The sequence below is a fragment of the Triplophysa rosa genome, linkage group LG17, assembly GCF_024868665.1.
Source record: "Triplophysa rosa linkage group LG17, Trosa_1v2, whole genome shotgun sequence".
Taxonomy (NCBI): Eukaryota; Metazoa; Chordata; class Actinopteri; order Cypriniformes; family Nemacheilidae; genus Triplophysa; species Triplophysa rosa.
The window spans coordinates 14,022,720-14,043,888 of NC_079906.1; the positions used below are offsets into that span (position 1 = coordinate 14,022,720).

Here is a 21,169-nt window from a genome sequence, read left to right on the forward strand (position 1 = left end):
GATTCCACCGGCGCAAAACAACAAGATTGTATTCTTGTTTTCTAGCCCGCGGAAATTTCATGGTGTTATTTTTACCACGATCAAAAGGATGATTATTGTGTTTTCATCTCAGATTTGCAGTGCAAAGTCGATTTCCCAGGGCATTAAAACAATATAAGTATATATTATACAGAAACCCGTATAAGAATACAGATTAACAAATGAAATTTATGGTATGTGTCAAAAATGTATGCTAATAAAACAGACTTTAAACCTCCTTATTTTACCACGATGACAGCATAGATTGCCTATATCATGCAGTGGGTTTAAAAAAAAAACAATGATTGTATAGGCCTACATTATTCTGCACTGTTAACAGTAGAATTACTTAAAAGGAAATAAAGCAATATTAGGCAAAACCAGAATAACATGTTTGACAGGATTTAGGGAAAGCCAGTACAAATTGCAAGCCAGAACAATTACATTTAGAGAGACAGATGTAGGTGCTTAGGGTATTTTTTGGCTTCTCAGATGGGAAAGAGGAGAGGTAAAGTGGGATGCTTAGCCAACTCTGTGTTTAGTCATATCTAAAAAGAGGGTCCCTGCCCCAGGCTCCAGCTAATGAAAATCCCATGGCTGAGCATCTGAGCTTCAGAAACTTCATGGTCATTGTGTGAGCACCTTTAATTGAATCAGAGCCACAGGTCACAGAGACTCTGCCACCAGCTCCCCCTTCAGTATAAACACATTTAGGGATTATTTATTTTTTAGCTGTGGCGTATGTCCACAGCAGCCAGGTCAACTGATACCCAGATGGTTTCGCTGAGGACCCTGTTTACGGATTCCTGCAGACGGGGAGGAGAAAAGCGGGGACCTGTCAGTATGTCGCTGATTAGAGTTACTCAGCCCTTCATGAAGACATGATATGAGCTCTGGATGAGAAGCATTGTCTTTCAAGTTAACTTGTATTCAGTATAAAACTACAATGTTGTTTAATAAATATGGACATACAGCTTATTCTGATAAACGGCCTTTTAATGCCTTTGCGAAATAAAGGCCTGTATACACTTTCAGCATAATTGTTCGTTTTGACTTGACAGCTGCCTATTCATTTCCATCATAATACAGTCATCTGTCAGACCACGCAAATCTCGTGCACTCTGAAGTGGATGTGAAAGTGTGCGGGGTCGTTGGGAGGACACTCGGTCTGTTCAATATCCCCATACACACGCACACACACCCAGACCGGCCCTTCCTGAGTGCTTTTCTGAAACAAACTCCCGCTTCCCAGACTCCCTCTGTCATGTGCTTTGACCCAGAGGTCGGCAGCTGTCAATCAGAGCTTCAGTTTCAGCTGGCCATCGTGCTGCCGGACAGAGAGAGAGGGTGAGTGAGTGAGAGGAAGAGAGAGAAAGAGCCCTCAGAGGAAAATCCATCCCTTCATATGGGATCATCCCTTTGCTTGCAGGCCATATAATTGAATTACCGCCCTTGCTCTCTACATATTCCAATTAATGCAAACCTGTATGTTGGGTTGACATGCTCAGTGTGTGAGTCGCATTGTTAACAATACAGAGGTTTCCCTGTTTAAACATAACTAATGCTGCTGATCTTGACCATATTAAATCCTAATCCCTAAACCATCTGCAGAACACACCTTCTTTAATGGCAAACCCTTCATTCCCGGAGCCTTTAACATCCTAAAAATGAGCTTTTAACAACAGGCTCCGACTTAAAATATGGTTTGTATCAAGCTGAAAATGAATTGATATTTCTAACAAATACAGAACGCGAGGGCTGAGGCTGAACTGGCAGACAACAGGGGAAAGGTAGAAAGTGAGAGACTATGGGCCACAGACTGGACTGATTTCCTGCATGGGGTCATGCCAGGGACAGGTTCAGCCGCCCCAGGTTCAGGAAACGAGAGTGGCCACAAAGCCACAGCAACAGAGAAGAGAAGGTCAGCCGTTTGATGATTTACCAAAAATCCAGAGAGCCGCTGGAGATTTACAGCTGAAGAAATCGGTGTTTCCTGCTAATTTATAACTTGCAGGGTTTTGGTTTAGGAGTCTTGATAAAATAGTGAAACTGCATGTATCTTTATCAAACTTAAGATGCAGCTCATGTCTTGTGAATATCAATTAAGATTGCTTGAAGTGTTAACTATTGCACCGGCCTTGAATCGTCAAAAATATTTTTACGTTTCATTTGTCAATTTTCTTTATAATACTTGTATATAGTAGAGTTGGAATATGTAAAGAGGCCTGCTTTAATTTATAATCGGACATATGCAAGTACAGGTCCAGTGTTTATGTGCCGTTTGCTCTAAAATGGCCTGTTTAAACACGGGGAGGAGGCCACATTCCAGTCTGTATAGTGTCGGTTGCCATATTTTAATGATAACAGCAAGCTATTGAAGAATTGGAGAGCATCAGCTCTCGGTCTGCTTTCCTGCAGATGCAAATGATATGGCTATGGTTGTGTGCAAGCCAACCCTGTCAACACAAAAGCGCTGGTTCCTGAGGCCATCCAGTCAACTTGTAGTTGATATTTTCTGGAAAAGCGTCTTCTGGAGTACATTTTCTCCACCGGGTATTTGATTTCATGAACACACCATCACCTCAGGCGAGAGTAAAATGTTCTCCATGGGAATTTTAACCATTTAAACCGGAGCCAGAATGAAAATTCAGTGAAGTCTGCAGTTTAAATATATATATATATAAACAATAATAACAATAATTTAGCCTATAGAAATAAATATAAGAATATGCATTTATACATACAAATGCACAGTAAAATCGCCAGTGTCAAAAAAGTTCTAATTAACTCTCACAGTGTTTATATAATCCACACTTTGAGAGTGTGGATTGTATATACACTGTGAGTGTTCATTTGTCGTTTTTTAACACTGGCGATTTTACATGTCTGCATATTCTGTTTTTCAATAAGTTTACTCCAGCTTCTTCATCAGAGTTAAAGTGAAAAAAATGCTGTCATCATTTTCTCACCCTCTTGTCATTTCAAACCTTTATGACTTTCTTACACAGAACACAAAAGAAGATATTTTGAAGAATGTTGTTAACTGGCCCCCATTCACCTGCATTGGTTTTGTTTCCATAAAGTGTGCCAGTGCTGTTCGGTTACCAACTTTCTTCAAATGATCTTCTTTTGTGTTCTGCGGAAGAAAGAAACTCATAAAAGTTTGAGGGTGAGTAAATGATGACAGAATTGTCATTTTGGGTGAACTATCACTTTGACAGCACTTTTCTACACATCAGGTTTACTTTTCCCTATCAAGGCAAGCAACCAGGTCTTTATTTTGCTGTATTTACAACATGGAGTGCTATTCAGCACAGAAGGTCTCCAGCTTGAGCCCATGTTTCCCCATGCAGCTCCCACAACATCTTAATCTAAATCATGTTCTTCATTAATTGTGTAACAAACATACCACTGTCCAGGATGGCTGACAAGGTCATGTATTTTTTATTAACTGCTCTTGATGATTAACTAATGTTCAGCTGATGCCTTTGTACTAAATGTGCCTGTGGGTTTAGCAAATTCCTCTCTTTAATGATAATGAGCACACATAATGTTGCTGTCTCTTTATCAGTCCCATATTATACTGAAACCTAAATGACTTTGTACATGTTTCAAAATCTGATAGGTTATTGTTCTATTATATTCATGCAACAAAGGTTTTTCTATTATACGAAGAATTCGATGTCAGCTTCCATTAAAGTGAAGCAGTATTTCATATTGCAGATTACAGTGCAGCAAAGCAACTTGTCAGCGAAAGCGATGTGATGTGTCCTTATTCAAGAAGTCTGCTCGCTTGGTGAATTCAGCACGAATCAAACGGTTCTTATGTGGCTGACTGAAGCAAATCCAATGGATGTTTACACACTTGTCTGTCAGGTTGGCTCCGTGCGGCCTTTATAGATATGCAGAAAACTGTTAGACATTTCGGTGAGCAGTGCGAGCCCTGTAAGTGCTCTGTGTTTAGAGATGGATTGCAGAGATTGGTGCTGCCACGTCAATATCACCAGTTTTGATTTTCTTTGATCTTTCGAGGTCCACAGTTAACCAAAACTTCTCCAAACTTATGGAAGGTGAATAGAAAATACTCAACAACACTTGAAAACGTGAGATTTATCTGTTTGTTCGTATCGATCCAGTAATATTTTACTTTTGATCTTTTGAACTTAACAACAAGAAAACGTTAATTTATAGCATAATTAGTTGATACTTTTTTCCATTTTATGCAGTGCTGGTTTAACAAAACATATTGCTACTTTATTATTAAAACCGAGCAAAGATAGGTGCAGGTCTTGGCAGTTCGTGGTAATAGCCCAGACGCGTGACATTTTACTCAATATCTATATATATGTGGCAGTGAATCAGTACTCCTTAAAAAAAGTCTTATGATAAAATATTGAGCAAATAAAGTAGCTAAATTGTTCTTTATTAATTATAAAGTTCTATACACCAGGTGAGAAAACAACGTAAAGCTTCGTATTTATTTTTTTAAAGGAGTGTAAAATCTTTTGAATGTTTTACAATCATGGATTTAGGATTTATCAAAACAATGTACGCACTGATAAACTGGCTCGTTTCTTTATAGTTTATGAATGTGTTTAAACTAGGCTATGCCCTTTTATTTTTGTATGTATTTTAATGGTGTTATGTGTGGGAGGAAAATGTGGAAATTAAATCCTTCTCCTATTGCCGTTATACGGAATTATTGTTATGGCGGTGTTTGTTTTATATTCTTATTATTTGGACAATTTAGATTGTAATTTATCTATTTGGCGTCATATAATAATATGAATATAACATGAGTTTTTATTTTCATAATATTATCAATGTTAAGCTTAGATCAATTAATTTGTTTAATTTGACATGGCTGTTGCTATTTACAGTGGAGATACAAACAGTAGGCTAGATTTTCTGAAATAAAAATTACATATATGTAAAAATGTGTTCAACAACAGTCTGCATATTTTTACATTTTTGTAGACCATAACTACAGAAAGTCAGAAATATAATTTATTTATATTATACGCATATATTACTACTCTAAATTTCTATATTATTTTGCATTAGATAAAATGCAATGCTTTTCTACCAAACGCTGTCAGACTGTCAATTTAAATCATAAAAGCAATTTATTTTGTGTGTTTTCAGTATCTCAATTAAATCACAATAACTTAATTGTGCTCTGATTTTTAATGCATATAACATTCACAATAAATCAAAGGATTTAAAAACTTTTAAAATGAATGAAAGCTTTTAAAAGCTGTAATTTATTAGGCGGATAACGGATTTGATTTTGCTTTGACAGCAACCAGAAACGTTCAATTGTCAATCATGAAACCCTATTAAATCGGAACATGGGTGATTTCTGCCGGTTAAGTCATGCAGTCAGCTATTAGGCTTACTATTTTTTATCCACACACATCTCAATTGAAAACATTTTTTGTAAAGCATTGAAGAAGTTTAATGGGTAATTGACAATAGCCGCACGTGATTGAATTTTAGGCGTATTAAATCAGACCGCTGTCTTCGTTACCCCCTCCCAGTTCACGGGTCTTTGTTTCGGAATCCTCTAAATCCCACCCACTTGAAATGAAGATGTGGAAAAAATCACCCGCTCTTTCGCTTATACACAAACTTGTTCAGTGTTAATAGCATCCACATAGTCCACTATTTGCTCTCCAAACGAGGTGATGGAGACTGAGCGTTGTTTGTCTTTCTCCTCGCCTCCAAACAGGATCACGCCAGAGAACTCCCCGGGGTTGGAGCATAATTCCGGCTCTTTCTTTCAGTGTGACGACCTCCAAAAGTCCCCACATCTTCCATTACCGCATCGACACGAGTTTTATAACGCGCAGTCTATGGGACGCTATGCTGACAGTGGACCTGCGGAGTTTACGCACTGCGTTAGCACCAGAACTCCCCGCGCCTCGCCTGTAAAGCATTCAAAGTATCTGGATAATATGAGTCAGGACAAAAAGACTTCATCGATAAGTGATAAGAACTCGTCATTTTATGACAGTAATTCCGATGGTAAGTTATTTTTCCTTAGGTAAACAACTTTTAAACGTTGAATGTGAATGCTCTAAAAATATGAATGGCAACCTCACAAGTAAGAGTTTACAAAGACTGAAATCTGAAACTATAATAACTAAAACGTGAGATAATAAACAAATCTCTTTTACTTATGCAAGATGTTCAATTAATTAAATATGGTTTATTGCAGTTTATTTTACATCTAAATGTTAAGCATTTAATTATAGTCAATGATCCAATTAAACAATATTGCATTGATTAAACTGGTAATTTCATTATTTTATTTTATTAAGAATTTTATATTTTTCGGTCGGTCAATGCTTCGTTCAATCTACCAAGGACATGTCGAAGCTCTGTTCATTGTGTCTTACCTAAGCGTTTTTATGTTTTTTAAATGTATAAGATATATTAAACAATACCGACGTTAAGAGAAACGTTTATAAGCCTTAAAGAAATTTGGCTTAAATATCCTACTTTTAAAATCGGCCTACTTTTTATCTGTTTTCACAATTCAAGTTTTTTTTTAAAAGGAATGATTTCTTTTGTAGAAGCTGCGTCACGCTTCAGGTTCAGGTCAATATTCATGCTCCAATATTTTCATAGCAGGCCTATTGCAATATTTCGTGCTGCTTTAATTTGTTTTAATTAAACGCAAACCTTTTTTCAACAGTAAACCCATGCACTCAGCAAAGCTAAATATATATATATATAAAAAAGCATTGACAGGTGTAAAACATGTAAAAAACGTCCAGCAGCATTCAGAAAACTATAGCTTCTTCACGAGAGTGCTGGATTGTGCTTTGTCTCCGGACGCGTTTAGGTCAAATGATATGATCTGTCTTGTTTGTTTTAAAACGTAGGCCTTAGTCTGTGCTTTTTTCTAAACAAGAAGAATGATGTCAGTGCGTATGCAATAACGGGTTTTTAGGAACTTGATGTTTATGGACGTTTTGCGCTTTTTTAACAATAACATTTGGGTTTTTAAAAATATCATTAACATTACTCGCTTTAAATACAGCCTCAAGTTTTCTAAACACACAATTACACGAACTAACGAGAACCAGATCACTCTTAAGTCTTTTACTTGCCACTGGTATTTCTAGAAACATTAACAGGCAATGTGACATTTCATAAATTATATTTTTGCCATTATATAAAATTATATTTTTTATAGTCTCCATTCAAACAAAAGCCTACTCCACTCTGCGCATGCCACGTGATACGCATTAATTCATCATTTATACTTTATATATAAGGATATATACCTTGATTAACTTTATTGTCATTTTTCAACTGGCAGGTCCAAATGCTCCATTTTTTCTGTGGTGAGGTTACTGAGGTAGTAAATAGCGCCGATGCCTGTTAATTTCCCCCCCAAAAGAGCGCAAAATAGGTGGGAAACTGCAAGTGCCCTTATAATGATTCACATCTGGTGTCATGTTATTCTTGGCTAATTTTATTGTCAATAAAGCTGAATATCAATAACTGTGAAGTGTTGATTATTAAATTCAGTAGTGTTTCATATTGACCTTAACCTTAGTGTTTTTGCCCTATTTTCGTGTTAGGAAGACGAACTTAAAATATAGCCTGAAATGCCTTATGTAGTTCAGCATCTCTGCACCTGACAGTTTAATGAAGTAGAAGTGGTAGCATACCAAAATACTTGTTGGTGTAATCTAATAGTCAGGTTGAATGAATGTAGTCATATTAAATCATATGTTTGGCTCATATACACAGGTAACAGGTCATTTAGAGCACATTTTTAGGTTACCTAAAATTTCAGCTGTGTATATTTAGCAATTTCTTTATGAACTAATGAGAGAGGTATCTCATTACTTTATTTAGGTTCAGCCTGTAAATTGTCTTTTGTTATAACTGATGCCTGAGAGGGTGTGTCTAACAAATCGGATTAAAACAGTTTTCTGAAAGAACTTTGTGTCAAATTTTGAGAGGCTAATACAACTTGGCTGTCCTTTCAAAGTCAGATGCCATTTTTTGTCCTTTGGTTTACAGGACAATTGGAAAGCAGGGCCTTTTAGGGCGTCTCCTTTTACTATTGCACTTGATTTATTATGTCTTCTCACAGATTTTGGTAATTGTTACAAATTAAGATTTTGTTTGCAAAAAATACATCTCTGGTTAAAAAAACAAAAAAAAACATATTTTTAAATTGTGCATTCCAAGTAATATCTATCAAACTGTAGTTTGGGTTGTTTTGATTACCTACTTAAAAATAACAAAAAAATAAAATAACACAATAAAACACATGATATCTTTTTTCCAAATGAACTCTTCAAATGTATGTTTATTATTTTAACAGCTTCTAAAAGCTAATGACATATTGGGGAATAGGAAAACAATAATTAATTGTTCAATTGCTCTATAATAATGTAATACCTAAGCTATCTAAAATAAATGTGCTGGTTGTGTGAGTAAAAATATATCCGGATATATCCGGAAGCACCAAAATTCATTCCTGCTACTTGTTATACTTGTAAAAGAGAAGCATTTAGATTGGGAAATTTTATGACCCGAGGTCAGTTGTGTTTAATATCTACATAAACATCTAAATTATCATTGCTGTTTCATTTAGACAAATTACTGTTAAGTGCTTGTGAGGGGATCATGGAGCACTCAGACATTTTAAGATGTGTTTGTGTCCAATGCACATGATTTTTCCTTATCCCTAAAATGAATTCAATATTTTTGCTTTTTACTTAAACAGATTTAAATATGTATCACATATGAATATTATTGGATATTAATATTTATAAAATTTTGAACTACAGATTAGAAACTCGTAGTCAGAATGAGTCCTTCCCGTGGCAAAACCAGTTGAAGGGTTTATTCCTTACAAAAGCACTTCCCATTCTTTGTATTCTCCTGAGAAAAGCAAACTCATCCCGTTTAAATTTTATTTATTATTACAGTCATTTTAACCGATCTTTTTTGTCAAAATTCTTCAACTTCTTACCACCTTCTAATATGTCACATCAAAATTCCACTAGATCTTATAATGACATGTTTTTTTTACTGTCCTGTTCAAGTCTGAGCTAACAAAAAATGTAGCCTTCATTCTTAACTCGACCCAAAGCTCAAGTTTCAAGCTTAATCAAAACAGTAAGCTCTGCTGACAATGCTTGTTATTATCCTTTTTAAAGTAGCCTATGTGAAATATTTTATGATAGACACACTGACTAGTTGAAGAACATTTTGAAGTGTCTTTATTTCTATAAACTACTACAATAAGGATGTTTTACGTTTCCATATTGTTTCAAGCCATGAAATTTAAAAAAGCACTTTTCTGATGAATAGTGCATATGCAGTGATCATATTCTATGGCTGCTATGGATTCAATGTTAAATTGGCATGCTTCTATGGTTAGCCTCTGTGAGAGAGACTGCTGAGATTTCAGATGTAAATTAAGTAATGACATATAGGTCAAAGTCATTAAGCTCATGTTTGTTTCAACTTCAGTTGTGGTTGTTTTTCTCTGGATACGAGATATATTACGCTCAGAAGTGGTACATTACATGTGACATAATGGTGAAGAGATGAAAAACAACTCCTTACTCATTTACTCTAAACACTAAAGGCAAATCTCAGCCATCTGTAACAGCACTCATTCTATCTCAATGTCAACAGGTGTTAAGTCCCTATCTGCTCTAGATTCGGAATGCTGTGGAAAACTAAAGGAACCCTCGAATGGTTTGCCTGGAGACTCTATCGCTGACTCCATCGACCTTTCAGGGAAGAACAAGAAGCGGCGAAACCGGACGACTTTCAGCACCTTTCAGCTGGAGGAGCTGGAGAAGGTCTTTCAGAAGACACATTACCCAGATGTGTATGCACGGGAACAGCTGGCACTGAGGACAGAGCTTACAGAAGCAAGAGTGCAGGTGTGGAACACTTTACTTTTGCATCAGGTTATTATTAACTATGGACAGTCAAGTGTGTATGTATGAGAGAGTAGATAATCGAATGCACATTAGAATTAGGATATTAAAAATAATGTTAAAATATGGGTAGTGTTTGGTTGTGCATGCTACAATATTTCTTCTAGGCAAATCTTTAAAATGCTGTCTATAAAATGAAGGTTTGTTATTTAATAAATACCCTGCTGAAAATAATTTAAAAATATTCAAAATATAAGGAGTAGGTTCACATTAGGGAATGTGGTAATATAATAAAGCTTACATTGTTACTATATTTGTTGGTCTTCCATTGTAGTAACATTTTTTAGGCCATTCTCAGTGTTTTATGTACTTTCCTGTCAAGCCTCCTTAAAATGTTCTCAAAGCTGAGCTGCAGTTTACACTCCCAGTACAGCTATGCAATATGAATAAAATGTCTTTAATAATATATTTGACAAAAAAGACGTAATTTTTTAAGCTGGACATTACAATTGGCCATGATAACTTTATTTACAGTATAAACCAAAATATTTTCAAAATCATTTCATTTTAAAGATAATTTAAAGATTTTAAGGTGTTTAATTCTAAACATAATTTCTTAATTTGTCTCCTCGCAGGTGTGGTTTCAAAACAGACGGGCCAAATGGAGGAAAAGAGAACGCTATGGAAAGATGCAAGAAGTGCGAAATCACTTTGCTGCTACATACGATATCTCCCTTCTCCCTCGCTCAGACACATACCAGGTACATGTACAAATACACATGCACGGAAGACAGAAACACAGAGAAAGAGTGTGAGAGAGAGCTTGAAAATAAAACATTTTTGACAAGTACACACTGGGGATTTTGTTTGACTCTGTTATGTTTTGGCTGGGACTGTAGTTCACATTCCCATGAGTTACAATTTTTGTCCAAAACATAAAGAATGAATTTAATTTGGGTTGACAATGCAATAACATATAGTGTACTGACATGTAATAGGTCAGCATTGTGATTAGAATATTGTGTTTTTAAAAAGACATATCCATTTCTTAAATGTTATAACATCCTATAACAACTTATATCTGTTTTCACACTAGCATGAAATCTCAGACCAAAGAGTAGAGAAATAATTTGTTATCCTAATGAATTCTTCAACATAATATCCTATTTTTTATCTTTGCTGCATTTCTTTATAGATGCAGAATAACCTGTGGCCGGGCAGCGCAGGTACAGGAAGTGCAGGCGGAACAAGCAGCGGCTGTGTCCTGGGTGCGGAAAACATGCCGTCTTCTTGCATGACCCCTTATCCCCATGCCCATGGCAACCTTCCTGGTCTCATGGGTATGTCTGCATCCCCAGGTCATCATCATCATCATCACCCACCCCATCATCCCAGCATCAATGGAATATACTCACTCCATGGCTTCCCAGGAAGCCTGGGGGCCCATTCCTTCGAGCCAGGACCAGAGTCTGAATACAAGCCCTCAGGGCTGGTGGCCCTGCGCATGAAGACCAAAGACCCAGGGAGTCTGTTATCCTGGCCAACATGACCGCGCAGCTGCTGTGATAGCGATGACATCACTGAGCCAATAAACACTAAGCATGCCTGCACATTCCGGCATGTGACTCAAAAACACTTGTTTTAACGCTCGATGCACAACTCTTTCTTTTTTGCAGGCTCCCAGATGTTTTTAGTGTACGGATGTGTCATGTGCCATGACTCTTTGTTTTAATCTGTGGAAGCAACTCATTTGTTTGTGTACATTTGTGAAAACCCTGTGAGCCACCATGGGCTTTGCACATGATTTGCCTTCATGTAAAATCTTTCAATTCTTTCATAGAAACCAAAATTGTAAAAATATTAATTACCAGTGAAGATGTGCAACATGTTTATTTAAGTATGTTAATAGTAAGAATCTTATAGTTTTAGTGTATTACCATGTTTACCTTGTTTAAGCATCATTATGACAGTCAATAAATGATTTTACATTTCTGGACATTGTGCATTCGGATACATCACTTCTAATAACAACAAATAAAGTTGACAGAAGTTAAATAATATCTCTGCGCATATTGCATTATATTATGTGTTATCAAAATCAGAAGTTATTCTTATAATATGAATCATTTGAATCATGTGGCTTGGGTAACATTTGCATCCATATAAAGTCACAAACTTCTAATCCATTATTCGTGTGATAAATTCTTAAGGCTGGAGGTGAACCCATTACGTTTTGGATAAAATGTTTTGGTTTTTCTAAGTGAACACAGTCAAATTGCATTATGTTTCAATCTGTGACATTTTAAACGCAACGGCTGTCAATGTCACCTACTGCATCAAATAAAACCAAACAAGCGACCACAAACCTCTTTCCTATCAACTATAGTTTTGGTATCTGACAGCAGGGACACAACCACAAGCTTAATAAATTGAGTCCTGATATGCTACTGTTTAATTCAAGGGTCTTGGATAATAATCCAAATCATATTATAAAAAGCAAACCCACCCAACATGTGAAAGAACTGTGCAGATGTCAAATTGTAAAAGTTTTTTGAAGGTATATCCACTTAAGTATAGCTGACCAGAATCACAGTTGCTTTTATCAGTATGGACGTTCCTGTGGAAATGAAACCCATACCTCTGCATCGTGAAGGCAATGACAGTACAGGAGCACCTGGTTACGTGATTTTAAATGCATATTGACAAATGCAAATACATAAATCCGAAGCAATTCTGCCGGGTAAAAACGGTTTTGCATTTCAATTGTTCTGACATAGACATGAACAGCAACTTAGGAACAGAACTCCCAAAGAGCAACAAGCATATTGAAAGTCTATTTCTAAAATGTCAAAGTCAGAAATACTGTTTTTCATGTTCAATATGTTTATGGAATCCCAATCCGGTGGGAAATAGCTGAAGTTACAATGTTTTGTTGATACAAGTGCCAAACAGCCTTGGAGAGAGTAGTTCTGTGTCAAAGCAATGTGACCGGTATAAGCTTTTCAGCTCCATCTGGGTTTAATGACTGCTTGCCAATTCTGCCAGCCACTCTTTCAGGGTGATTCACTTCATTTAGATGACACATAAGATGAAATTGTTTGGGATGATAAAAGCTGACTAGATGCAGTGACAGGATTTTCAAAGGTCCTCTCATTTTCATATTTCTCAAAATGGGAACAGATCGACAATTGCTTTGGGCCAAAGATTTCCTGCTGCTTCTTTTCTTTGTGCATTCAGGATGACAGAAGTGCTGGATCACATTAAGTGCCAGTTTAGCAGACCATGCCCTGTTTTAGAGAGAGCGGACATGTGGTTCCAATAGAGGATAGAAAGGGAAGCTGACAGAAAGTCTCTCCACACCCACAGCTTCAAATTCCAGCCTGATCTTTCAAGAAAGTGGAGCCAGTTACACATGCAAACTGATTAAATCCCAGATTAAAGGATGAGATAAAGATACAGTTAAGGAACACAAGAGAAGCGTAACTAAATTGATGCGAAGTGCAACAGGACTGCAGGATGTTGTGGGATGAAGAATGTACTCAAAGAGACCGCAGTGTACTCTATGTTGTGTTGCTGTGACAGCATGGGGCAGTTTCCCGGACAATGCTTAAAACTAGTCCCAGACTAAAACAAATGTTAGAGCTGTCTAAACTAAAACAGTTAGCAGTGACATGTCTTAAAATACATCAGTGCCATTGTTTTGTCTCAAAATGCACAAAAGTAATGTTTTTTTGTAAGGCATGTTTGTAAAAACAACTTAAATGTCCTTATTTAACTAAGGCCTATAGTCCTGGTTTAAACTAATCCCTGTCCGGGGAAACCACCCATATATAACATATATAGAGACATATACTGTAGGTACACAAAAATCTAAAGATTTAAGATAACGTGATACCCAAAACTTTACAGACAAGGGAGTTAGTAAGGCAGACCCGTTTTAATGACCGGGCTCATATAGCAATAACACAGACATTCCAGCGGTTTGATTTTAAATACTCAGATTTTAAAACAACTATATTGTAGCCATTTGGCTTGTGCATTTGTATTATGTACGCTTAAGCAGCCTACATTAAAGAGAAAATGTGTGTATAGAAGGCATATATTATTTTCTGTATCTTTTAATCTTTTTAACTCAGACAAAATTGGTCTAGAGAACTATAAAAAATAATACATTTTAAGTTAAGCGTTGAACAGTCACGCTTTACAGTGTGCTACACATTTCCACGTTAAATAAAAGTAGTTCAACATGCCCAAACATTATCCTTCTGTTCACCTCAGCGAGACAAGCAAACATCACCATCTATTGGACATAAAGTGAATTACAAGATTTATTTAGCTTTATTTATTTATTTTACCACTTAAAATTTGATAAGAGCGTGCATTTGTGATCAAAACAAAATGTATGATACCATTTTAACGACATGAATTACTCGGTATAACACATGTCTATGTATGTCCTGAAGACTCGAGAAAAAGGTCTTTGAACGTCACCTCTCCTGTTGATGAAAGGGCTACGGTAAATATTGGAGTTTGGACCTAAAATGGTGACTGGGCGCTGTACTGGCGGACTTGATCGACAGACATTTCAACCAATAGCATTGAGGTTTTTCAGACCTTCAAGCCAATCAAAGTCGATGGGCGGGTTATACTTTAGTCTTGACAAGATGGCGTATGCGGTTGTTTTGCCGCAGGGACACTGAACAAATTCTAACGTTATAGTTTAAATTCGCAAACATTGCGGTAGCATATTTGTTATAAAGTGTTTTTGTTAATCGCGCAAATCTAAAGAGCATCTACAATGAAAGGAAAAGAGCGGTCGCCGGTGAAAAAGCGTTCAAGGGCCTTGGATGATATACGAGACAGGGGAGGAAGCCACCCAGCCAGTAAGAAAATGGGGGTGAACTCGATTTCTGGCGGTGGAAGCAACAACGGTAACAGTTCGTCTAAAAGCGAAGGAGGATCTGCAAGACGAGGATTAATCGGTGAGAAAAGAGACAGTCGAGATTTTGACGGACATGTATCTAGTCGGACTGGAAATAATCACGGTTACACCAGCCCAGTTGCAAGCTCGAGCGGCAAGAATCACGCCTCGAGCCTGTCTTTAGAGGCGGCTGCGCGCTCCAATTCGCGCGGAGAATCGCGCGCGGCGCTTCCCACGAACGAAAGTGAGTACAAAACTTTAAAAATCAGCGAGCTCGGCTCCCAGCTGAGCGACGAGGAAATAGAGGATGGCCTTTTCCACGAATTCAAAAAATTCGGGGACGTGAGTGTCAAAATCAGCCGTGTTAACGACGAAAGAATCGCATTTGTTAACTTCAGGAGACCCGACGATGCAAGGGCTGCTAAGCACGCGCGAGGCCGGTTGGTGCTGTACGACCGTCCTTTGAAAATCGAAGCTGTTTATTTGAATAGGAGGAGAAGTCGGTCTCCGGTTGACAAGGACCATTTTTCTGTCGTCGCAGGCCATAGACATTTGCATACTCAGAGGCCACTCTCTCCAACTGGTCTGGGCTACAGGGATTACAGGTTACAGCAGTTAGCCCTGGGTCGGCTTCCTCCTCCCCCACCCCCGCCATTACCCAGAGAGCTTGAAAGAGAAAGAGAATTTGCCTTTTATGAAGCAAGAGCAAGGCCTGCCTACATTGCAGAGCGGGCCGCTCCTTTTCGTGAGGAGGACTTCATCTCTCCAGAGGACGATCAGAGAGCCAACCGCACACTGTTTCTGGGTAATTTGGATATTACAGTCACTGAAAATGATTTGAGAAGAGCTTTTGAAAGATTTGGGACCATCACTGAGGTGGACATTAAAAGACCCACCCGGGGCCAAAGCAGCACCTATGGCTTTCTTAAATTTGAGAACTTGGACATGGCCCACAGAGCAAAAATCAGTATGTCTGGAAAAGTCGTTGGCCGTAACCCTATTAAAATTGGTTATGGCAAAGCTACCCCGTCTACACGCCTATGGGTGGGCGGGCTCGGACCTTGGGTTCCTCTGGCTGCATTAGCGAGGGAATTTGACCGCTTTGGCACTATTAGAACTATAGACTACAGAAAAGGTGATACCTGGGCTTATATTCAGTATGAAAGCCTGGACGCTGCGCAAGCAGCCTGCACACACATGCGTGGATTTCCTCTCGGAGGTCCAGACAGGAGACTAAGGGTGGACTTTGCTGACACAGAGCACCGCTACCAGCAGCAGTTTCTGCAGCCCCTTCCTTTGCAACACTATGAAATTGTCGCCGAGTCTTTTGTCCACCGTGCCACCCCTGAGGCCATCAGAGTCAGAGAACGGACTCCTCCACCACTGCACTTCAGAGAACGAGAACTGTACGCTGGGGCCGAGTGGCCGGCGCCTGCCATTCGTGAACGTGTCAGAACTCCTGCTTTTGAGCCCCTAGAACACTTAGAACGTGAGCGACGGCGAGAGGCGTGGTCTCTGGAGCGAGAGCTGCCAGGAAGAGACCTTGGGCGTAAACGTAGGCTCATGGAGGATGGGAGACATCTGGAGTGCTCACCTGACAGCAGCAGCGAGTGGGGTTCGCGGCGCCGGAGACCTCCGTCCCTTGAGGGCAGCCCGGGAGGGAGCAGCCGTGACGGGCGGTTCAGTGACTCTGAGCGGCCAGCGAGAGCAGATCGAGCAAGCCCAGCACGAGAGAGTCGCAACTGCCTGGACAGAGCCTCTGGTGAGAAACGCAACAAAAACAGCAGCAGCCTATCAGAGTCCAGTGTCGGCGCAAGCCCAGCAGAGAGAAAACGCAAAGCGGGCGATTCAGCCAAAGGTGCTTCCAAAAGAGACCGATCTGAGAGCGGCTCCAAAAGCAGCCAGGCCTCAAAGCAGGAAGCAGGTGGGAAGCTGAGCATGGCCTGGAATGGCATGTTACTCCTGAAGAACAGTAACTTCCCAGCTAGCATGCACCTCCTGGAGGGAGATCTCAACATTGCCACCAGTCTCCTCATTGACGGCAGCACGAGCGGTAAGGTCACTCAACTACGCATCACACAACGCCTTCGCCTCGACCAGCCCAAGATCGACGAAGTGTCTCGCCGCATCAAAGTCGCAGGCCCGGGCGGATATGCGGTTCTACTGGCAGTACCAGGCAGCTCTGAGGAGACTTCATCTTCGGACCCAGCAGCATCAACACAGAGGCCCCTGCGCAACTTGGTTTCATACCTGAAGCAAAAGCAGGCAGCTGGGGTCATCAGTTTACCCGTGGGGGGCAGTAGAGATAAGGACAACAGTGGGGTCCTGCACGCATTCCCACCCTGTGATTTCTCTCAGCAGTTCTTAGATTCTTCTGCGAAAGCTCTTGCCAAAACAGAAGAGGACTTCCTGGTCATGATCATTGTTCGAGGAGCATCTTAAAAAGTCATAACACATGCTAAAGTGTTGTTTAATGCAAGCTTCTCTAAATGTCTCTTAATTGCATGCTCTGTAAAGCAGAAGTGGTACAACAGTAAAGGGCATATTTCATTACCTGCTCTGCCAAACGTACAAAAAAAAGAAAAAATGGCCCATTTATATAGCAAAATTGTGTTCTATGGCAATATATTTGTTTTCTGTTGCAAGTTTATTCAGATCTAGTCTAGTTTTTGATAAGTTGTTCCCTGCATACAGGAATGAATGCAACTGGGCATATTAGACTAGAAATTTTTAATTTGAAATTGGTAATTAAACACTATCAACATGTATTTCAGTCATCCCTGTACAAAATAATTTCTGTTCATGTTGGTTTATGAAGTTATCATTTGATCTCATTTAAAGGCAACTTGGGTTCATGTGACTTGATGCTTTGAACAATCATTTAACGATGGCAAGTGTAATATAGGTATATTGTCATGTAGGCAACTTAAACAGGAATAATATTTTGCTCATTGAACTGCATGTTGATACTAGTGCTCTACAGTAGACCGTTGCAGAGGTTTATCCAGCTAATGTACAAAGATAGTCGATAGCTAATGTCATCAGTGTTATATTGATCTAAAAACTAGAAAACTTATTAACTACTTAAATTCCCCTATTGCATTGAATACATTGTGAATCTATTTTCATGATAAAGTAAATATTTCTAAGCCCTCCTAGACCAAAGCGTAATGTCAAGGCAAGTGTGTTTAAAGACGAAAGAGGTATTCTGAAATGTTTCTGTGTTTTGGGTTACATTTCAAGGTTTTTTGATGGATGCATTCTGGTTTCAAAAAGAGAAGTTATTGTTCATTGACTGTTAGATTTTATTATGCGTGTCAGAGGAATAATTTGATTGCGAAAGGTTTTATTTTATTTTTATCCCATAGGACTGTCAAAAATAAACAGATAAACAGTTTACAGTCACATTAATAATGGTGTTCTGGAGGTTTTTTAGTTCACCTAGAAATTTAAGTCTGTTATCATTTACTCTCATATATTGAAGCTGGGTGGCTTTATTTGTGTGTGAATTATGTGTTTAATGTCACTTTTCACATGCAATGAACATTTTTGGTAATTTAGCCTGTCAGTCCTTAACATTCACTTTAAAATCTTTTTGTGTTAAATAGAAAACAGCCATATGGTTTTACAACATAAGAGTGAGTAAATGATAACAGATTGACTTTACCTTTGGCCTATAACATATTTAGCTAGATATGCTATGTGAAAAACAATTGGATTACAGGAAACATAATGTGTTTAACCATCTTAGACAAATGTAAAAAATCTTGTACATTTGTACAACTAAAGAAATTGATGCCCTTAAGATTGGTTCTTGTGCATCTGTAAGACAGTTCTACATTTTATTTTACTGACACCTTAGTTGACAGTGTAAATCAAATGTTGAAGTACATTATTTTGTTAAAAAACTATACATAAGGTGCTTTATGTTTGAAATATTACACATGTTGTGATTCTTAGGTGTGTCATTGTTTAAATGGTTTTAAAATGACAGTCTATACTTTCTCTAAAATCCTGAAAGGGTGAAATATGTGTTCTTAGTCTGTTTAGCAAATTGCAGTGTATTGATCAGATGAATAACTAACATATTTTCATGTCTGATTTTTCTATTTACACAAAAATTTGTGTTTTAAAAGTTGATCAGTTGTTATATAATGACACCTTGTTTGTGTACATGAATGAGTGGACATACTGTACCGGACTCACAGGACAGGAAAGTGACCGTTCCACGCTTGCAATTCACATGGCTGGAACCAGAAATGATTGTTTGAAATAATTCAGGAGCACTTTGGATGCACGAGGGCAAGAGCTTTCCATTTATTGTTAGTTTACTCTCACAGAGAGCATCTTCCTGCTTGTGTAATTGTTTTTGTGCTTACGGTTCCCTTATTTAAACGGAAATAATGACACTCTTGATTTGTGCTGTGTTTACCTGATTTCTTGATTGAGAGAAAGAGGAATCAGTCACTCGCGCAGCTCTGACGTGGCTGTTTGTACACGCAAAAAGTGCACTGGCCCCTCATTTGGTTATATCACGCTGTCAATAAATTGTTTCATTTGAGGAAGAAATGTTTATTCCTTGGAAATGAATTGAAGAACGCCCGCCGCTGCTTTTTCGGTTGTGTTTCGGGAGGAATTGTTGCTCAATTGCTTGTTTCCGATCAGGAAAGAAGTTCTCCCCTTTGTTTTCGGCTCAGGATCAATGATGGCGGTGAGAGCAAGGGAGAGAGCTCTTATGTTGCCCAGGGTATTGTTGATTTGTGTTTTCCTGGAGTTGCCCCATGTGCTGTTTAACCGAGGGCCCTGCTGCCCCCAACCCTCAAACAGATCAGGGAGAAGGGTTCTGTTCTGCTGAGCGTTGAGGGAGTGGAGGGATGATGCTCGCGCAGACCTTCATCTAAACTGAAATAACTGTTTCGGCGCCTTCGCTGTGGTCTTTGAATTCTCACAGGTGTTTCCTGCCACAAGCTTCCATATACGTACCTCAGATGGAAGTATCCAGGCTTGCTGTAAGCTGGCCGGCCTCTCAGCTGTTTCACACATGCGTTGCCAGCACGACTACCAGCATGTTTCAGGCCGAATGAACCTGATTTCCAAATCAGAGGAGCAGGCGTTTGTTTATTCCATCCTTTGATTTCTTCTGATATGATTTTGTTTCGCTCCATTGAAATTCAGTGAAGGAAGAGGATTTACATGATCAAAGCAAATTAGAAAAGCATTTTTAGCCTTCAGTATCGTGTGCGTCTTGAGTTGATAGTTTTATTTCTTAAACGTTTGTTTTCCAAGAGATTTTTAAAACACGTCCACTGAGATGATCGTTGCGTGGTAAATTGACACTTTCCGTTATGAAGAAACCCTGAAAGTATTTCCCACTGCCAGTGTGAATTCCTCCAGCATTAACAAATGGAGTTTGCTTGCAAGGAGCTTCGTCTAGACTCTAGAGGAAGAGAAGTCTCACTAGTAAGAAGTCCAGTCAGCTGCATCACTTCTCCAGCAGTTCGTTCAGGCCTCTGAATGATAGACGTGAGGATTCAGACCAGTGAACTGGTGTGGGTGGTGAGTAGGGGGAATATACTTCTTACTGGGCCATTAGACTCAAAGTCTGCCTGCCCGGTACAGGTAAGTGTCAGTAAAGCAACAGAATAACAGGAAATGCACTTTACCATTGATGTCAAGGTCTGTAATTTCTAAAACTTAATTTGTTTATCTGTTTTTTAATTACGATTTTTTGTGTTAAGGGAGCAAAGAAGGTTATGACATTTTACTCCAACTACTTATGATTTTTACTTATAGCTGAGAGTATTTTTCTTTAATATGAATTGCTAAACATTTTTTTTCACACATGAAGGTGATCATACTGGGTTACTTAACTAATTAATTATACGGTTTGATTATACTGTTGGTTATTTAACAAATTACCTAGAATACGTGAAGACTTTTTTATCATCTAAAATAAATTAACAATAACATTTTTGATAAATCTTTTGTCAAATCATAACTACTGTAGAAATTACTGCATTGATCAAATTGACAGAATTCCATTTGAGCCTTACCATAATCTGAACATGGAATCTGCTTGCTTGTTAATGTCAGGTAAGTTGTGTTGGTTTGCCGTGTATCAAATGTTTTTTTCGCATACGAAGAGTTCAGATGCAAAAGCTTCTAAGTGCCACTGGACATTTTTCTTCTAAAATGATTTTTATCAGGCGCTGATGTTTATATAAAAAGTTATTTTACTTTAATGGAAATGAATATGTCCTCTTTGCCATTAAAGTGAAACCACTGAACCTAATCAGGAGCCTGA

At 38.4% G+C, this 21,169-nt stretch overlaps 2 protein-coding genes across 3 annotated transcripts; both read left to right on the forward strand.

The window, feature by feature from the left end:
- The first annotated feature begins 5,669 nt into the window (after window positions 1-5,669).
- Window positions 5,670-11,947, forward strand: alx3 (ALX homeobox 3). Of its 2 annotated transcripts, XM_057357205.1 has the most exons (5): window positions 5,670-6,045; window positions 9,694-9,947; window positions 10,580-10,705; window positions 11,140-11,212; window positions 11,303-11,947. In XM_057357205.1, exons 1-5 carry the CDS (start codon window positions 5,706-5,708, stop codon window positions 11,491-11,493), a joined length of 984 nt encoding a protein of 327 aa, XP_057213188.1. In that variant the 5' UTR covers window positions 5,670-5,705; the 3' UTR covers window positions 11,494-11,947. The 2 variants fall into 2 exon arrangements, with proteins under 2 accessions (XP_057213188.1, XP_057213187.1); XM_057357204.1 differs by having other exon boundaries at window positions 11,140-11,947.
- A 2,660-nt stretch (window positions 11,948-14,607) lies between these two features.
- rbm15 (RNA binding motif protein 15) lies at window positions 14,608-20,642 on the forward strand. Its single transcript, XM_057356381.1, has one exon. The coding sequence runs from the start codon at window positions 14,743-14,745 to the stop codon at window positions 17,305-17,307; it is 2,565 nt and encodes an 854-aa protein (XP_057212364.1). The 5' UTR covers window positions 14,608-14,742; the 3' UTR covers window positions 17,308-20,642.
- Window positions 20,643-21,169: the final 527 nt, after the last annotated feature.